Here is a 19,684-nt window from a genome sequence, read left to right as displayed (position 1 = left end):
AATTTGTTCTTAACTGACTTGCCTAGTTAAATAAAGGTTAAATAAAACAAATTTAAAAAAACAATTACACAAACCTACACAAATACAAAACTGAGTAGAATATTATTGCCAGACTGATCACTTTGATAGGCCCGTGGCAGACAGCAGATTGCCATATAAAGACATTCCTCTTTGTGAAGTTCTGTTGGTTCGCGTGTCACTTCCTTCCTCGTTTATTTGAATAGATTCATTGTCGCTTGACTTCTGAGGGAGAGACAGTGCACTGCCTGCCTGTCAAGCAGTGAGAGCAGCAGACACACTGAAGGAAGGAAAGTGACACAGACAGACTCACAGACAGATCCGCCAGTCAACTCACCTCCCTCAGGTAATTCAATCTCCTGACCTAGGGGCCTCTCAGTGTCACTGTGTTCCTCTGCATGTGTCGTTATTACGTTGAATCTACTGGGAAAATGGTCTGTGACTGCACGTTGATTCTGATGAGGATGAATGATGATGATGCATTTCTGTTGCTTTAACAGCCCATAAGGGTGCACAGATAGTCCTGTGAGTGTTAATAGATTGTGTCGTCCTGGAATCTGAGGGCAGCATGTGTAGGAGACATGCTGATCAATGCGTATCATTGCCATGTCTTGACTGTAAAGTCAGCAGACTATGGTGACAGAGAGCAGAAGTAAACCATTGCACAGTGATTAAACAGGAAGTACGTTGGGATGTGGTTAGCCTTGCTGCAGCTACTGAAAAGTATTCTAACATGTGAAAGCTAACAGTAACTCAGATATAAATTTACATTTTCTAAAAGTTTCCAACATATCTTCACTATTCATCGAATAACATGTGCATCAGCATATGGAATTGGCTGACACGTGAATTTGTAATCTTTTGAACTCACACTGCTGTAGCCATTAGAAAATGATGAACAAAATATAATATATATTTTGGCTTTCAATTGTGCTTGAAGAATCCATAACACACACTACACTTAAAGGAATGTGCCTTTGAATACAAAACAATTGAGAGAAACCGAGGAAGCACAATTGATTGCTGTATAAAGATTACTTTGAGTGACAGATTGGCTTTGATAAATGTCCACATCATAATATTGTTCCAATAAACCTCTCTTCCTATATCTAATCCATGCAAATGTACCTTACTGTTTGATTATTTTCTTACTACATAATGAATAAGCTGTTTGTTTAAAAGAGAACAAGATTTACATGTGAAATCTGCGGTACCATGATTGATGTTTGTGGGTATATCAGTTTTATTTCCATAAAGGCCCTTGATGATTTTAGTGTCTGAGTCCACAGGTAATCCTTGATGACAGATGAGGGTTTTAGGGATTTCAAATCAAGTAACTGGATTTGCCTCATGAAAGATAACGCCCCTCATGATCAAAATGCAAAGACAAATTTTACTTCATCATCAAAAAGTAAAGTCTGGGTAAATGTCGGCCCTAAAAAGACAATAATATCCTATTGTTAGATTAGTGAACACCACAGTGTCATTGTGTCATCCAGTGTGTGGTTTACTGAATCATCAGAGAGTGTCTCACTGCTGATTGAAATGAAATGCTTGCAAAGTGACAAAGCTGGTCATTTTGAAACATGGTGTGAAAATACATCAGTTTCGCTTCTGCTTCTGACCTCTATAGCAATGGTGGGAGAAAGGTAACAAAACCCGGATCTCCTTGTTCTTACTTATTTTAGAATTTAGAAGTGTGCTACTGGGCCTCACGAGTGGCGCAGCAGTCTAAGGCAGTGCTAGAGGTGTCACTACAGACCTGGATTCGATCCCGGACTGTATCACAACTGGCCGTGATCGGGAGTCCCATAGGGCGGCGCACAATTGGCCCAGTGTCGTCCGGGTTAGGGGAGGGTTTGGCTGGGGGGCTTTACGTCCCTCATCGCGCTCTAGCGACTTGTGTTGCGGGCCGGGCGCCTGCAGGCTGACCTCGGTCATCAGGTGAACAGTGTTTCCTCCGACACATTGGTGCGGCTGGCTTCCGGGTTAAGCAGGCGTGTGTTATGAAGCGCGGTTTGGTGGCTCGTGTTTCGGAGGACGCATGACTCGACCTTCGCCTCCTGAGCCCGTTGGGGAGTTGCAGCGATGAGACAAGATTGAAATTGGGGAGAAAAAGGGGGTAAAAATATAAAAATACAAAAAATTCAATAATAAAGAAGTGGGCTACTACAGTACATACATTGTTGAATATAGACGAATAATGGTCTCTAGACCCTTCTCCATACTATAGGTTTAGAAAACCATAGATGTAATCTCTAGGAGCCACTCAGGTTTGTTCTGATGAGGTGGGTGACAATGGAAAGAGACATTTGTTACTCATCCCCAAACATCACACCTCGGAGGCAAGCAGAGCAGGCCTAGTTTAAAGTGGGTCTCTGTATCTAACGTGACCTTATATCTCTCGCTGTGTCTGTGGTTTACAGCCGTAGAGCTCTCGATGAAGCCACACAGTGAAATGGCAGCCATTCTTCCTGTCTGTTATCACTATAGCAACCTGTACTCCACTCTCAACTCAGACTGAGGCCTAGAATGTATACTTAGTCCTAAGGCAGATGAGGAAGAATTCAGAGGACTTTCTGATAAACACATACTCACGCACAAACTTTGAGTTGGTCTGGCTAACCACACAGAATGTCACAAGACAAACTTCTCTGAATTGCATAATAGATTATTCTCCCTATTTCACACAAGTCTTAAGCAATATCCTCATGATGACTTTGTATGTGTGTTGTTGGGGATACTTGGAAATGCTAGTTTTGTGATAATGACTTGCAGTTGCAAAGGGGTGTAATAAAGACACATGAATGGTGTGAATTACCTCACCAGAAAAAGTATAAAGCAGCTCACTAGAAGCAGGATACTTTAGAACGAAATAGACATCAGAGCCCAGAACCACTGGGTACAGCAAATCACATTTTGTAGCAATTATCACAGTGACAACATGCAGAAAGTTCCTCCTTGTTGAGTATGTTCAGTATTGTATGGGTTTATAAAGTTGAAGTTGTGTTTGATGGTTTCAGATCCCACAAAATGGCTGCTCCACCACAGATTTCTCAAGATGAGTTGGAAGAACTGAGAGAAGCCTTTGCTAAGATCGGTGAGAACCTGACAGGGAGCCTGAACAAACTCCAATCCTGATTCCCCCATACTAAGATGGAAACTGAAACATAGTTGATAAATCATAGAATCACTTCACTCTCTCTTTTATTCTGGGTCACTTACTCATTATGCATTCAACAAGGCTACATTTTACATGACCTTTGATTTATCCATCCTGTTCCAGATGTGGACTCTCATGGCCACATTGGCACAGAAGAGCTCAATGACCTGTTCAAAGCTGCCAACCTGCCATTGCCGGGATACAAAGTCAGAGAGATCATCCAGGATCTCACCAAGACAGGAGACCTGCATGACGGCAAAGTCACCTTCGACGAGTTTGCTAATGTAAGTTCAGAGGTCAAGAGGTTAAAATCAATAGCATTTACAAAAGGTCAATGTCAAAGAACAGCAGAACATAGCTTAATACATTTTCACATGACACCAGAGATACATGGTCTCCTCTCACCATTTTTCCTTTCACTAAGGTGGTCCATGGACTGAAGAGTACAGAAGTTGCTAAGACCTTCAAGAAAGCCATCAACAAGAAGGAGGGCATCTATGCCGTAGCAGGAACTTCAGAGCAGTCCAGCTCAGGCACACAGCACTCCTACTCAGGTGACTGCCCCTACTTGTTTCACTGAATGAGAATGCCCCCAAGCTACCTATTTGAGTCACTCTCTAGATATATCTGTAGCCAACATGACACAGGAAGCACTAATCATTCAACTGAGACATACAGAACCACATCTATCTCTATGTCTGGAACAATCCATAAGTACAACAACTCTTCCTGGTCTGTGAAGTCACATAGCTGAACGTCTCTGATTGGCTAATGTATATAAATATTTCCCATAAGTACAAATACTGTATATTGTGCATTCACCCCCATACCCACACCTTTCTCCACTGACAGAGGAGGAGAAGGTGGCTTTTGTGAACTGGGTGAATAAGGCCTTGGAGAAAGACCCAGACTGCAAGCATGTCCTCCCCATGGACCCCACCACCAACGATCTGTTCACCGCTGTCGGAGATGGGATCGTTTTATGGTACTTTCTAACTGGTCTCATAGACTTACTTTAGAGTAAAAACCAATCCCTATGGCAATATTCCATTGATATCTAACTATGCATCTCTCCTTCACCTGGTAGTAAGATGATCAACCAGTCTGTTCCGGACACCATCGATGAAAGAACCATCAACAAGAAGAAGCTCACACCCTTCACCATCCAGGTAACCTTTTAAAGACATTACTGTAACACCACATGACTATCACAGGACAGCAGCTTTGTATAACCCATTGACACAGTAGTTTATTTTCTTTGTCATTATATACACTATGTCATACACATCTACAGTATGCTGTGTGTGTGCTGTGCTCTAACAGGAGAATCTGAACCTGGCTCTGAACTCTGCGTCGGCCATTGGCTGCCACGTGGTGAACATCGGAGCAGAGGACCTGAAGGAAGGCAGACAGCATCTGGTCCTGGGCCTGCTCTGGCAAGTCATCAAGATCGGTTTGTTTGCTGACATCGAGATCAGCAGGAATGAAGGTGTGTGTGTGTTAAATGTTTATTTGAATATGGGCTTTCAATATGTATGTGTGTTTTATACCTTTTTAACAGAAGGGTGTCTATATCTACAGTACTGTACATCACTTGATCTCTGTAGCCTTGTTTGAATGTATGTGTGTGTATAATAATATCAATGGTGTGTGTGTGTGTGTGTGTGCAGCTCTGATAGCCCTGCTGAGGGATGGGGAGAGCCTGGAGGACCTGATGAAGCTGTCCCCAGAGGAGCTGCTGCTGCGCTGGGCCAACTATCACCTGGAGGAGGCCGGCTGCTCCAAGATCAACAACTTCAGCTCTGACATAAAGGTGGGTCACACACGCTATGTCGGATCTGGATTGTCATATGACTGTGTCGCTCCTGGATCTTCCTGTGCATTTGTGATTGTATTAATATTCTGTTTTGCATTACAGGATTCCAAGGCCTACTACAACATCCTGAACCAAGTGGCCCCTAAGGGAGATGAGGAGGGAATCCCTCCTATTGCCATCGACATTTCAGGGATAAGGGTACATGCTCTTCCTACACTAGAAACATCAACCATTGAAGGTGCAATATTTCCACCATTTCCTGGTTGCTAAAATCCGAATAGTTCGCCAAATGTATGTGACAATACAAGCAATGTATAGTGTAGAGCAGGTATTCCCGATCTGGGGTACGCGTACCCCCAGGGGTACGGGCAATGCCGTCGGGGGTACGCCAAATAAAAATGTGATTCGCATTTAAAAATGTTGCTTCGTTTCAGTGCCAAAAAGAAAATTAAACCATCTAGTGTTCAGTTCACACAATGTCAAATACAGGTAGCCTCGTAAAATATTTAACATCCAATGACAATAACCGTTACTCTCTCGCGTGAAACCTTCACTCTTGTGCAGACATTTAGAAACAAAACTACAATTTGAAAAATAAGCAACGGGAGTTTTTTGAGCGAGAATAAAGACGACTTTCGAGTAGTAAGACATAATATATAAAAGCAACAGATACCATTAATAAGAAGGGGCTAGAAGCGTCTTATATGGTGAGCTACCGAGTGGCTAGGACAGGCAAGCCCCATACTATTGTGGAGGACTTAATTCTTCCTGCTGCTGCGGATATGGCTGGGACAATGCTGGGGGAAAAGGCCAAAAAAAACTATACAGAAAATGGCTTCATCAAACAACACTGTATAACGACGCATCAGTGAAATGGCAGGAGATGTTTAGAAACAATTACTGCTTCGCATACAAGCCAGTGAATTATATGCTTTACAGCTGGATTAGTCAACAGACTTGGCGGGCCTGGCACAGCTCCTGGTATATGTCCTTTACATTTATGGGGGGCCAATTAAGGAAGACATCCTCTTCTGCAAACAACTGTAAACCAGGACAACAGGAGACAATATTTTTAAAGTACTAGACAGCTTTGTGACATCAAATGGACTTGGGTGGTCAAGATGTGTTGGTATCTGTACTGATGGCGGAAAAGCCATGACAGTGAGACATAGTGGAGAAGTAATGCGCGTGCAAGCAGTTGCTCCCGATGCCACTTCAGTACACTGCAGCATCCACCGAGAGGCTCTTGCTGCCAAGGGAATGCCTGACAGCTTGAAAGACATTTTGGACACTACAGTAAAAATGGTTAACTTTGTTAAAGCAAGGCCCCTGAACTCTCATGTATTTTCTGCACTATGCAATGATATGGGCAGTGACCATGTAACGCTTTCACAACATACAGAGGTGCGCTGGTTCTCAAGGGGCAAAGTATTGACACGTTTTTTTTAATTGAGAGACGAGCTTAAAGTTTTCTTTACTGACCATAATTTTCACTTGTCTGACCGCTTGTATAATGACGAGTTTCTCACACAACTGACCTATCTGGGTGATTTTCTTTCTCGCCTGAATGATCTGAATCTTCAATTACAGGGACTCTCTGCAACTATATTCAATGTGCGGGACAAAATTGAGGCTATGATTAAGAAGTTGGAGCTCTTTTGTCTGCATTAACAAAGACAACACATACTGTAGGTCTTGCCATCATTGCATGATTTTGTTTTGTGTGCAAATGAACTCAAGCTTACGGACAATGTCAAATGTCAAATGCGAAGCACCTGAGTGAGCTGGGTGCGCAATTACGCAGGTACTTACCGAAACGGACGACACAAACAACTGGATTCATTATCCCTTTCATGCCCTGCCTCCAGATCACTTACCGATACCACTTACCGATTTTGAAATGTCGGATCGAAATTCATCGAAATTGCAACAAGCGGTTCTGTGAAAATTGAATTTTCTGGATTCGTTATCCCTTTCATGATTCATTATCCCTTTCATGCCCAGCCTCCAGTCCACTTACCGATATCTGAACAAGAGAGCCTCATCAAAATTGCAACAAGCGGTTCTGTGATAATTGAATTTACTCAGAGTATCCTGCCTTGGCAAATCGCGCTGTTAAGACCCTGATGCCCTTTGCAACCACTGTACCCATGTGAGAGTGGATTCTCGGCCCTCTCTAGCATGAAAACTAAATACAGACTGTGTGTGGAAAATGATTTAATACTGAGACTTTCTCCAACACAACCCAACATTGCAGAGTTAATATTCTATGAACAAATAAGGTTTTATATGTAAGATGGCTAAATAAAGAGCAAAATTATTGATTATTATGATTTGTGCCCTGGTCCTATAAGAGCTCTTTGTCACTTCCCATGAGCCGTGTTGTGACAAAAACACTAATTCTTATGTTTAATAAATGTATCGTATAGTGTGTGTGTGGCAGGCTTACAATAATGGCAAAAAACTACATTTGAGAGTGCGCTGGCCCTGGTGCTAGAAGGGGGTACGCAGCTGGAGGTTGAACGTTCGAAGGGGTACGGGACTATAAAAAGTTTGGGAACCACTGGTGTAGAGAATCATTGTACCATCTAAACCGCTGTGAAGTATTTTTTCAATAACAAAGAATATTGTGTTTTCAGCTGTTTGAAGCTTGGTGTACAAAACTGAAAATAAAAGACTCAGAAACTAAACTTAAGAACGGGAACCATAGAAACAGTGCACTTAGAACACTTACCCCTTCTTAGACTTGCTATCAATGAGAATGATACATCTATTACTAACATTTCTATGTGAATTTGGTCGGGTCACCCAAAAAGTTACATGTTGCAGCTTTAAATTTAGGTTTCAGCCAACCTGATCAACAGACAGTGTTGTTCTTCTAGCCACCTAGGTTAAAAATGCCTGCTAAATTGACCATATTATCAATGAGTGATACATCAGATATTGCTGTTAAAGATCTCCCTACCCCCCCTTGCAGGAGAAAGAGGACATAAAGAGAGCAGAGTGCATGTTGGAGCAGGCTGACCGTCTGGGCTGCCGGCAGTTCGTCACGGCAACCGACGTGGTCCGCGGCAACCCTAAGCTGAACTTAGCATACATTGCCAACCTGTTCAACAAGTACCCTGCCCTGAAGAAGCCTGAGAACCAGGACATTGACTGGAGCTCCATCGAGGGTCAGTTTTGGGACCAGACCATAACCCAGTTCCTGAGCATCCCCTCTTCCTGATTATAATATAAACCATATATACAAGGCCTAAACCAGTGTGTAATGCTGTCTCGGCCACTTCCAGGTGAAACCAGAGAGGAGCGCACCTTCAGGAACTGGATGAACTCACTGGGGGTCAACCCTCGTGTCAACCACCTCTATGTGTAAGTACAGGTCACTCCATCTTATTACACACAATTTCCAATCATTTGGAAACCGCACTCATTTAAAGTGTGTGTGCATGTTTTACAGGGACATAGATGATGCTTTGGTCATCTTCCAGCTCTATGAGAAGATCAATGTGCCAGTGGATTGGGACAGAGTAAACAAACCCCCTTACTCCAAACTGGGCAGCAACATGAAGAAGGTGAGACTAGGAACAATACGAGTTCTCCCAAAGTGTGATTATGATTAAAATGATCAATTGTACTTTTTTTTTTACAGTACAAAACATACACATACAGACGCACACAAATATCAACGACATCACACTTACCCAGACCTGCTCACACCCCCATCTCCAGCACCCATATCATTATCCGCCACATAGCCTCAAACTGCACCATTTTGTTTCTCTCCGTCACCCACGCACTTTCAGCATTTAGATAAGAACGTGTTTTACCTTTCCATTGTGTTAACGATGGAGGTTTGGTTGATTTCCAGTTTTTAAGTTTACATTTTTTTCAAGATGATTGACGAAGAAAGTATCGTCCAACCCATCGGGTATCTCACTGCACTTTCATATGCTTGAAATATGCAGACAGATTAAAAGTAAATTTACATTGTAATACTTATGACAGCCAACTTTCTAACTCCGCTGAAAACTTTTGGACTTTATAGCATTCCCAGAAGGCATTGATTATTGAGTTATTGTTAGTTTTACACTTAATACATGACTCTGTCGTTGTGCTGTAGAATTTTTATATTTTGTATTTTGTATAATACATTCTATACATTAGTTTAAACTGGAATAAGCATACATTTTCATTAACCTGTAATTTTGTTAGATTACGTTCCAATATTCCCTCCATTTTGTGCCAATATCAGTTCTTTTTAAGTCTTGGTTCCAATAGATGTTCTTTTTTCTAAGAGATTGACTGTTGGATAGGCTCTCTGCAAAGTTTTGTACAGTGCCTTCGGAAAGTATTCAGACCCCTTGACTTTTTCCACATTTTGTTAGGTTACAGTCTTATTCTAAAATTCATTAACTTGTTTTTTCCCCCTCATCAATCTACACACAATACCCCATAATGACAAAGCAAAAACAGGTTTGCAAATATATTAAAAATAAAAAACAGAAATATCACATTTACATAAGTATTCAGACCTTTTACTCAGTACTTTGTTGAAGGACATTTGGCAGCGATTACAGCCTTGTGTCTTCTTAGGTATGACGCTACAAGCTTGGCACACCTGTTTTTGGGGAGTTTCTCCCATTCTTCTCTGCAGATCATCTCAAGCTCTGTCAGGTTGGATGGGGAGCATTGCTGCACAGCTATTTTCAGGTCTCTCCAGAAATGTTTGATCGGGTTCAAGTCTGGGCACTGGCTGGGCCACTCAAGGACATTCAGAGATTTGTCCCAAAGCCACTCCTGCATTGTCTTGGCTGTGTGCTTAGGGTCGTTATCCTGTTGGAAGGTGAACTTTCACCCCAGTCTGAGGTCCTGAGCAATCTGGAGCAGGTTTTCATCAAGGATCTCTCTGTACTGCTGAAGAAATCCCCACAGCGTGATGCTGCCACTACCATGTTTCACCGTAGGGATAGTGCCAGCTTTCCTCCAGATGTGACACTTGGCATTCATGACAAATAGTTCAATCTTGGTTTTATCGGACCAGAGAATCTTGTTTCTCATGGTCTGAGAGTCTTTAAGTGCCATTTGGAAAACTCCAAGTGGGCTGTCATGTGCCTTTTACTGAGGACAGGCTTTTGTCTGGCCACTCCACCATAAAGGCCTGATTGGTGGAGTGCTACAGAGATGGTTGTCCTTCTGGAAGGTTCTCCCATCTCCAAAGAGGAACTCTGGAGCTCTGTCAGAGTGACCATCAGGTTCTTGGTCACCTCCCTGACCAATGCCTTTCTCCAACGATTGCTCAGTTTGGCCAGGCAGCCAACTCTAGGAAGAGTCTTGGTGGTTCCAAACTTATTCCATTTAAGAATGATGGAGGCCACTGTGTTCTTGCAGACCTTCAATGCCTCAGATTTGTTTTGGTACCCTTCCCCAAATCTGTGCCTTGACAACAATCCTGTCTCGGAGCTCTACGGACAATTCCTTCGACCTCATGGCTTGGTTTTTGCTCTGACAATCACTGTCAACTGTGGGACCTTATATAGACAGGTGAACGCCTTTCCAAATCATGTCCAATCAATTGAATTTACCACAGGTGGACTCCAATAAAGTTGAAACATCTCAAGGATGATCAATGGAAACAGGATGCACCTGAGCTCAGTTTCGAGTCTCATAGCAAAGGGTCTGAATACTTATGTAAATAAGCTATTTCTGTTTTTGCAAAAATTTCCCAACATTTCTAAAAACCTGTTTTCACTTTGTCATTGTGGGGTATTGTGTGTAGATTGCTGAGGATTTTTATTTATTTAATCAATTTTAGAATTAAGGCTGTAACATAATAAAATGTGGAAAAATTCAAGGGGTCTGAATATTTTCCGAAGGCACTGTACAAAACCTTGCAGAGAGCCTATCCAACAGATATACTTTTCCCACGGCACTTGCCTATCATATAAATATCATTTTCTGACTCAAATAGGATTCCCTCAAGATGGCTCTGACGCCCAAAAGATTTAAAATTGAAATTTCACAAAAATGAAACTTAAGTTGCATGTATTTAAAAATATCTACATTGGTCAGTCCAAAATTCCCTTTTAATTCTGTCATGGAAATACATGTATTTCCTATTACCAAGTAATTTACGGTGTCTATGCCTTTAGTTTTCCATGTGGACCAATTTTATCTGTGAATTGTGAAAAGCTATGCGAGGATTGTTCCACAGGGTTGTGATTTTATGGAGTAATATTGGTTCATGTAGAACATGTTTCATTTTCTTCCATATTGTTATAGTGTTCTTAGCTATGAAGATATTACTGTTCTTAGCTTTATTTTTTGAAAATAGACATGTAAAAAGATTCTGGGGATGAGCATGCACGTCTTCAATATGTACCCATTGGTCCTCTTTAGTGCATTTAACTACAATCAGTATCCAAAACATTAAGAACACCTGCTCTTTCCATGACATAGACTGACCAGGTACATCCAGGTGAAAGCTATGATCCCTTATTGATGTCACTTGTTAAATTCACTTCAATTAGTGTAGATGAAGGGGAGGAGAGGATTTTTAAACCTTGAGACAATTGAGACATGAATTGTTTGTGCCATTCAGAGGGTGAATGACAAAATATGACAACATATATAAGTGTCTTTGAACGGTGCATGGCAGTAGGTAAGTGCACTGGTTTGTGTCAAGAACTGCAACGCTGCTGTTTTGTTCACGCTCAACAGTTTCCTGCGTGTATCAAGAATGGTCCACAACCCAACGGACATCTAGCCAACTTGACAAAACTGTGGGGAAACATTGGAGCCAACGTGGGCCAGCATCCCTGTGGAACGCTTTTGGAACAGCTTGTAGAGTCCATGCCTAGACACATTGAGTCTGTTCTGAGGTTTATTTGCTCATATAATGTCTGTTATGACCAAATATACTTTTTTAAAGAATGTCTTCGGTGAGGTAATTGGTATTACCAAGAATAAATATCAATACTTTGGGAGCCATGCCATTCTGAAGAGGTTTATTCTACCTGTAAGATTTTAGATGTTTTTTTTAACCTTTATTTAACTAGGCAAGTCAGTTAAGAACAAATTCTTATTTTACAATGACGGCCTACCACGGCCAAACCCTAACCCGGACGACGCTGGGCAATAGTGCACCGCCCTATGGGACTCCCGATCACGATTTGAGTATTCTGAAAATATTTTTAGCAAGGGGGGCATTGAGTTTTCAATATTGGCCAGGTATATCAGGAGATCATCTGCAAATCAGTTTAGTTGATATTACCAATGCTGATACATGTTACATTTGGGTCCTGTCTAATTCGTTCTGCAAGCAGTTCAACTGCCAGTGCAAACAGGAGGGAGGAAAGAGGACATCCTGTCTTGTGCATTTTTCTAAAGCAATTTCAGCAATTCATGTATTGTTTGTGTATATTTTTGCATAAGGACATTTATATATATATATATATTTTTTTTTTTATTGACGATTTCAGCTGGAAAGTTGAACGCTTCCAAAGTTTTGAATAGAAAAGTCCATTCAAGACAGATGAAAAGCCTTTTCGGCATCAACAGCCATTATTGATCGTTCCAAGATGGCGTAGCAGTCAGACGTCTTTGTCCTCGTCTTGTCCCGTGTATATATCTTTTTATATATATTTTTTCTTCGCATATATATTTTTTATATTTTTCTTAACCTCAACTTCTACACATACTCTCCTGCAATCCGCCTCACCCAATGTGGTATGGATCTGCTATTTTCTTTACTTTTGAACCGGATCCCCCAACAGATGCTAGCCAGCTAACTAGCTAGTAGTCAGCCAGCCACTGCTAGCGGTCATCAGCTAACCTTTAGCCAACAACTCTTGCCAGTCTGCACAGCGCGATTCAAACCAGAGCAAATCGGACTTATTTTTCTCCATATCTCCGGATTCCTACCGCAAGCTCTGAACCTTCTCACCTGGATCATCTCAGCTAGCTAGCTGCTATCCGAGTGGCCACTCCTGGCTAATGTCTCTGTCCCGAAGCAAGAACCAATTAGCCTGGAGCTAGCCTTTGCTAGGCCCATCTCTCGGCTAGCCGACAGCCACTCCTTGGGCTACAATACCTATTTTGCCAATTGGCCTGGACCCCTTTAACTGCCAACACGGAGCCCCGCCGATCCATCACGACTGGACTACCGACGTAATCTGCCCGAGGGGGGTTTTCAACTGGCTCCTCCGTCGCGACGTTCCCTGAATGCCCATCTGCTAGCCGCAGCCCGCTAGCTGTCTAGAGCATATCGGACTGTTAGCTGAAGAGGCCCATCGGACAAATTCTTTGGCCACAATACCTATTTTGCCAATTGGTCTGGACCCTTTCACCACACGGAGCCCTGCTGATCCTTCACGACTGGTCTGCCGACGTAACAGCATGAGGGGGCTACAACAGACTTCTTCCGTCGCAACGTCCCTCAAAGGTCCTTCTGCTAGCTAGCTAGGGCCGGCCCGCTAGCTGTCTGAATCGCCATGTCTCCAGCCCACCGAACCTCTCACTGGACCCCTATGATCACTCGGCTACGCATGCCTCTCCCTAATGTCAATATGCCTTGTCCATTACTGTTTTGGATAGTGATTATTGCCTTATTTCACTGTAGAGCCTCTAGCCTTGCGCAATACGCCTTAGCTAACCCTTTAGTTCCACCTCCCACACATGCGGTGACCTCACCTGGTTTAAATTATGTTTCTAGAGACAATATCTCTCTCATCGTCACTCAATGCATAGGTTTACCTCCACTGTATTCACATCCTACCATACCTTTGTCTGTACATTATGCCTTGAATCTATTCTACCATGCCCAGAAACCTGCTCCTTTAACTCTCTGTTCCGAACGTACTAGACGATCAATTCTTATAGGCTTTAGCCATACCCTTATCCTACTCCTCTTCTGTTCCTCTGGTGATGTAGAGGTTAAACCAGGCCCTGCAGTGCCTAGCTCCACTCCCATTCCCCAGGCGCTCTCATTTGTTGACTTCTGTAACCATAAAAGCCTTGGTTTCATGCATGTTAACATTAGAAGCCTCCTCCCTAAGTTTGTTTTATTCACTGCTTTAGCACAATCTGCCAACCCGGATGTCATAGCCGTGTCTGAATCCTGGCTCAGGAAGACCACCAAAAACCCTGAAATTTCCATACCTACTATAACATTTTCCCGACAAGATAGAACTGCCAAAGGGGGCGGAGTTGCAATCTACTGCAGAGATAGCCTGCAGAGTTCTGTCTAACTATCCAGGTCTGTGCCCAAACAATTTGAGCTTCTACTTTTAAAACTCCACCTTTCTAGAAACAAGTCTCTCACCATTGCCGCTTGCTATAGACCACCTTCTGCCCCCAGCTGTGCCCTGGACACCATATGTGAATTGATTGCCCCCAATCTATCTTCAGAGCTCATGCTGTTAGGTGACCTAAACTGGGACATGCTTAACACCCCGGCCATCCTACAATCTAAGCTTGATGCCCTCAATCTCACACAAATTATCAATGAACCTACCAGGTACAACCCCAAATCCGTAAACACGGGCACCCTCATAGATATCATCCTAACCAACCTGCCCTCCAAATACACCTCTGCTGTCCTCAACCAGGATCTCAGCGATTACTGCCTCATTGCCTGCATCCGTAATGGGTCTGCGGTCAAATGACCACCCCTCATCACTGTCAAACGCTCCCTAAAACACTTCAGCGAGCAGGCCTTTCTAATCGACCTGGCCCGGGTATCCTGGAAGGATATTGACCTCATTCCGTCAGAGGATGCCTGGTTATTCTTTAAAAGTGCTTTCCTCACCGTCTTAAATAAGCATGCCCCATTCAAAAAATGTAGAACCAGGAACAGATATAGCCCTTGGTTCACTCTAGACCTGACTGCCCTTGACCAGCACAAAAACATCCTGAGGCGTTCTGTATTAGCATCGAATAGCCCCCGCGATATGCAACTTTTCAGGGAAGTTTGGAACCAATATTCACAGGCAGTTAGGAAAGCAAAGGCTAGCTTTTTCAAACAGAAATTTACATCCTGTAGCACAAACTCAAAAGTTCCTGGGACACTGTAAAGTCCATGGAGAATAAGAGCACCTCTTCCCAGCTGCCCACTGCACTGAGGCTAGGAAACACTGTCACCACCGATAAATCCACGATAATTGAGAATTTCAATAAGCATTTTTCTACGGCTGGCCATGCTTTCCACCCGGCTACCCCTATCCCGGTCAACAGCCCTGCTCCCCCCACAGCAACTTGCCCAAGCCTCCCCCATTTCTCCTTCACCCAAATCCAGATAGCTGATGTTCTGAAAGAGGTGCAAAATCTAGACCCCTACAAATCAGCCGGGCTAGGCAATCTGGACCCTCTCTTTCTAAAATGATCCGCCGAAATTGTTGCAACCCCTATTACTAGCCTGTTCAACCTCTCTTTCGTATTGTCTGAGATCCCCAAAGATTAGAAAGCTGCCGTGGTCATCCCCCTCTTCAGAGGGGAGACACTCTCGACCCAAACTGCTACAGACCTAAATCTATCCTACCCTGCCTTTCTAAGGTTTTCAAAATCCAAGTTAACATGCAGATCACCGACCATTTCGAATCCCACCGTACCTTCTCCACTATGCAATCTGGTTTCCGAGCTGGTCATGGGTGCACCTCAGCCACGCTCAAGGTCCTAAACGATATGAAAACCGCCATTGATAAGAGACAATACTGTGTAGGTGTATTCATCGACCTGGCCAAGGCTTTCGACTCTGTCAATCACCACATTCTTATCGGCAGACTCAACAGCCTTGGTTTGTGAAATGACTGTCTCGTTGGTTCACCAACTACTTCTCAGACAGAGTTCAGTGTGTCAAATCGGAGGGCCTGTTGTCCGGACCTCTGGCAGTCTCTATGGGGGTGCCACAGGGTTCAATTCTCGGGCTGACTCTTTTCTCTGTATACATCAATGATGTCGCTCTTGCTACTGGTGATTCTCTGATCCACCTCTACGCAGACGACACCATTCTGTATACTTCTGGCCCTTCTTTGGACACTGTGTTAACTAACCTCCAGACGAGCTTCAATGCCATACAATTCTCCTTCCGTGACCTCCAACTGCTCTTAAATGCAAGTAAAACTAAATGCATGCTCTTCAACCGATCGCTGCCCAGACCTGCCCGTAGTGATGCTGGACGGTTCTGACTTAGAATATGTGGACAACTACAAATACCTAGGTGTCTGGTTAGACTGTAAACTCTCCTTCCAGACTCACATTAAGCATCTCCAATCCAAAATTGCCAATGTTTGGAACGAATTGCAAAAATCACTGAAGCTGGAGACTCATATCTCCCTAACTAACTTTAAGCACCAGCTGTCAGAGCAGCTTACAGATCCCTGCCCCTGTACATAGCCCATCTGTAAATAGCCCATCCAACTACCTCATCCCCATATTGTTATTTTATTTTGCTCCATTGCACCCCAGTATTTCTACTTGCACACTCATCTTCTGCACATCTATCACTCCAGTGTTTAATTGCTATATTGTAATTATTTCACCACTATGGCCTATTTATTGCCTTACCTCCCTTATCCTACCTCATTTGCGCTCACTGTATATAGACTTTTTCTATTGTATTATTGACTGTATGTTTATTTATTCCATGTGTAACTCTGTGTTGTTGTTTGTGTCGCTTTGCTTTATCTTGGCCAGTTCGCAGTTGTAAATGAGAACTTGTTCTCAACAAGCCTACCAGGTTAAATAAAGGTGAAATAAAATAATAATAAATTAAAATAGATAAATCTATATCTTGTTTTTTAGCGTATTGTATTAAACTTTAACATGTTATTGTGTTTATTTAAGTGTCTAATCTTAATAAACTCTGTTTGATATGGATCAAGTCTGGTAAGACTTTTCCCATTCTATTGCTTATGAGTTTTGTTATTTTTTTGTCACAATTTATTAAACTTACAGGTCTGTAATCAGCAGTGGACTCCAGATTCTCCTGGTTTTAATATAACTGAAACCTTTTTGATACATGGAACTAGAAGCACTGACTTGAGTGACCTGTGTTGTCATTTGTGAAAATAAGGGTGATACTTTGACCCAAAATGTTAAATAAAATTCTATGAGAAAGCCGTCCATTCCTGGTGTTTTTCTCCACGCAAACATTTTAACAGTATCTAATATTTTTTGGCGGGGTGATGTTATTAGTAAAAAAAAAATTCTGCTGATAATTGCTTCAAGGTTGTTGAGTCTAGAAGGTTTGTAGGATCAGTCCAACTGTTGTTTTTTCTGATTTTATATAGATTTTCATAGACGCTTTTCAATTGATTGATTGATTGTTTTGTCTGTGCCAGTTGGAGAACTGTAACTATGCAGTGGAGCTGGGGAAGAAGGAGGCCAAGTTCTCCCTGGTTGGCATCGCTGGACAGGACCTGAATGAAGGCAACAGAAAACTCACCCAGGCCCTGCTGTGGCAGCTGATGAGGAGGTAATGCAACAGAATACTGTTAAAATGCTTCAGATTATACATTTTTCCTGTTCCGGTCATGTGATTGTAACGGATGTGAAATGGCTAGCTAGTTAGCGGGTACGCGCTAATAGCATTTCAATCGGTTACGTCACTTGCTCTGAGACTTGAAGTAGGGTTGCCCTTGCTCTGCGATGGGGCAGCGATGGGTAACGACGCTTCGTGGGCGACCGTTGTTGATGTGTGCAGAAGGTCCCTGGTTCGCGCCCGTGTCGGGACGAGGGGACGGTTTAAAGTTATACTGTAACATTGGTGCCGTGACCCGGCCTTTGTGGAGCGATGGGTAACGACGCTTCGTGGGCGACCGTTGTTGATGTGTGCAGAAGGTCCCTGGTTCGCGCCCGTGTCGGGACGAGGGGACGGTTTAAAGTTATACTGTAACATTTGTGCCTTGACCCGTATAACTGGTTGCTGCGGAAAAGGAGGAGGTTGAAAGGGGGGTGAGTGTAATGGATGTGAAATGGCTAGCTAGTTAGCGGGTACGCGCTAATAGCATTTCAATCGGTTACGTCACTTGCTCTGAAACCTATTAGTAGTGTTGCCCCTTGCTCTGCAGAGGCCGTGGCCTTTGTGGAGCGATGGGTAACGATGCTTCGTGGGCGACCGTTGTTGATGTGTGCAGAGGGTCCCTGGTTCGCGCCCGTGTCGGGGCGAGCGGACGTACTAAAAGTTATACTGTTACATTGATGCTGTTGACCCGGATCACTGGTTGCTGCGGAAAAGGAGGAGGTCGAAAGGGGGGTGAGTGTAACGGATGTGAAATGGCTAGCTAGTTAGCGGGTACGCGCTAATAGCATTTCAATCGGTTACGTCACTTGCTCTGAGACTTGAAGTAGGGTTGCCCCTTGCTCTGCAAGGGCCGCGGCCTTTGTGGAGCGATGGGTAACGACGCTTCGTGGGCGACCGTTGTTGATGTGTGCAGAAGGTCCCTGGTTCGCGCCCGTGTCGGGACGAGGGGACGGTTTAAAGTTATACTGTAACATGATCAGGAAAAACCCCTATGCAGGCCCAATGCATACTCCATAATTCCACATTTAGAAGGATCCATCTCTTTCTCTCAGGTACACACTGAACATTCTGGAGGAGCTTGGTGACGGGCAGAAGGTAAATGACGACACCATCGTCACCTGGGTCAACGATACACTCACACAGGCTGGCAAAGGCACCATCTCTGGATTCAAGGTAGGCTGTACTTCTGCTGTTTAACATTTTCCTGACTGTGGTACCTTTTTTGAAGTTCTAGACTTCATTTAGTCACTAAGCAGTAAAGAAAATGCAAATAAATCACACTCCACAGCAATGGCTCAGTGTGTGTGTGTGTCTGTGCCTCTGTAGGATGGGTCCATTGCCACCAGTATGCCAGTCCTGGACCTGATTGATGCCATCCAGCCAGGCTCTATCCGCTATGACCTAATCAAGGTGGAGGACCTGACTGAAGAGGAGAAGCTCAATAATGCCAAGTACGTACTATGTGATGATAATCAAATTTAGGTAATAGCTTGATGAAAGAGAGGAAACGTTCAAGTTAACAGATGTAAAGATATCCCCACTAACACATCTCCTCTTAATCCTACCTGTTGTCAGGTATGCCATCTCCATGGCCAGGAAGATCGGCGCGCGGGTGTACGCCCTGCCTGAGGACCTGGTGGAGGTCAAACCTAAGATGGTGATGACGGTGTTCGCCTGCCTGATGGCCCGGGGCATGAAGAGGGTGTAGGGGTCACGACACCACAGAACACATCACCTGAAGCTATTATCAGCACAACAACCAGAATCAGTGAAAAGAGGATACTAGCTCACTAAGTCAAGACAATTTCAAAAATATAGCTAGTATGTCAAGAAATCAGGGATTCAAAACTCAGGCCTAATATAGCGAAGAGCAGATAAAAATTGATAATACTAGAAATATACCACAAATATCAGAAAGTCGAGCATCTTATTTTTTACACGAGATTAAGCTCTTTCTAACTTTACACTTCTTTAATTGATGCTATTAATGATGTGGTTTTCAATTTTAAATAGAGACCATTTTGCTTTCAGACTGAAAATAAGGGAAACTGATGATTTTTTTTTGTATTAAAAAATTATGTTGTTACTTGGTTTTGTTCACACGTATTGTAATACACATACTCTACACCTATACAATATGAGCAGTCTACTTACAAATAGTTGTTCTGCA

The 19,684-nt window shown here is 43.2% G+C and overlaps 1 protein-coding gene across 1 annotated transcript; it reads left to right on the top strand.

Annotated features, from left to right (window-relative positions):
- The first annotated feature begins 241 nt into the window (after nucleotides 1-241).
- Nucleotides 242-19,600, top strand: LOC120064278 (plastin-2-like). The gene is made up of 16 exons (XM_039014734.1): nucleotides 242-364; nucleotides 3,042-3,118; nucleotides 3,305-3,465; nucleotides 3,606-3,735; nucleotides 4,034-4,166; nucleotides 4,269-4,350; nucleotides 4,505-4,670; nucleotides 4,852-4,994; nucleotides 5,100-5,195; nucleotides 7,975-8,170; nucleotides 8,288-8,366; nucleotides 8,455-8,569; nucleotides 17,333-17,466; nucleotides 18,567-18,687; nucleotides 18,841-18,965; nucleotides 19,090-19,600. The coding sequence occupies exons 2-16, from the start codon at nucleotides 3,052-3,054 to the stop codon at nucleotides 19,220-19,222; spliced, it is 1,881 nt and encodes a 626-aa protein (XP_038870662.1). The 5' UTR covers nucleotides 242-364; nucleotides 3,042-3,051; the 3' UTR covers nucleotides 19,223-19,600.
- The last annotated feature ends 84 nt before the right edge of the window (nucleotides 19,601-19,684 follow it).

The sequence above is a fragment of the Salvelinus namaycush genome, chromosome 19, assembly GCF_016432855.1.
Source record: "Salvelinus namaycush isolate Seneca chromosome 19, SaNama_1.0, whole genome shotgun sequence".
NCBI lineage: Eukaryota > Metazoa > Chordata > Actinopteri > Salmoniformes > Salmonidae > Salvelinus > Salvelinus namaycush.
Note: the sequence above shows the minus strand (reverse complement) of the source record. Positions and strands in the feature narration are given on the sequence as shown.

Excerpts from the sequence above, each read along its gene's own strand:
- LOC120064278 (XM_039014734.1), top strand. The coding sequence starts at position 3,052 with ATGGCTGCTCCACCACAGATTTCTCAAGATGAGTTGGAAGAACTGAGA. Across the intron at positions 17,467-18,566 it reads CTGTGGCAGCTGATGAGGAG|GTACACACTGAACATTCTGG; the intron begins GTAATGCAACAG and ends TCTTTCTCTCAG. Across the intron at positions 18,688-18,840 it reads GCACCATCTCTGGATTCAAG|GATGGGTCCATTGCCACCAG; the intron begins GTAGGCTGTACT and ends GTGCCTCTGTAG.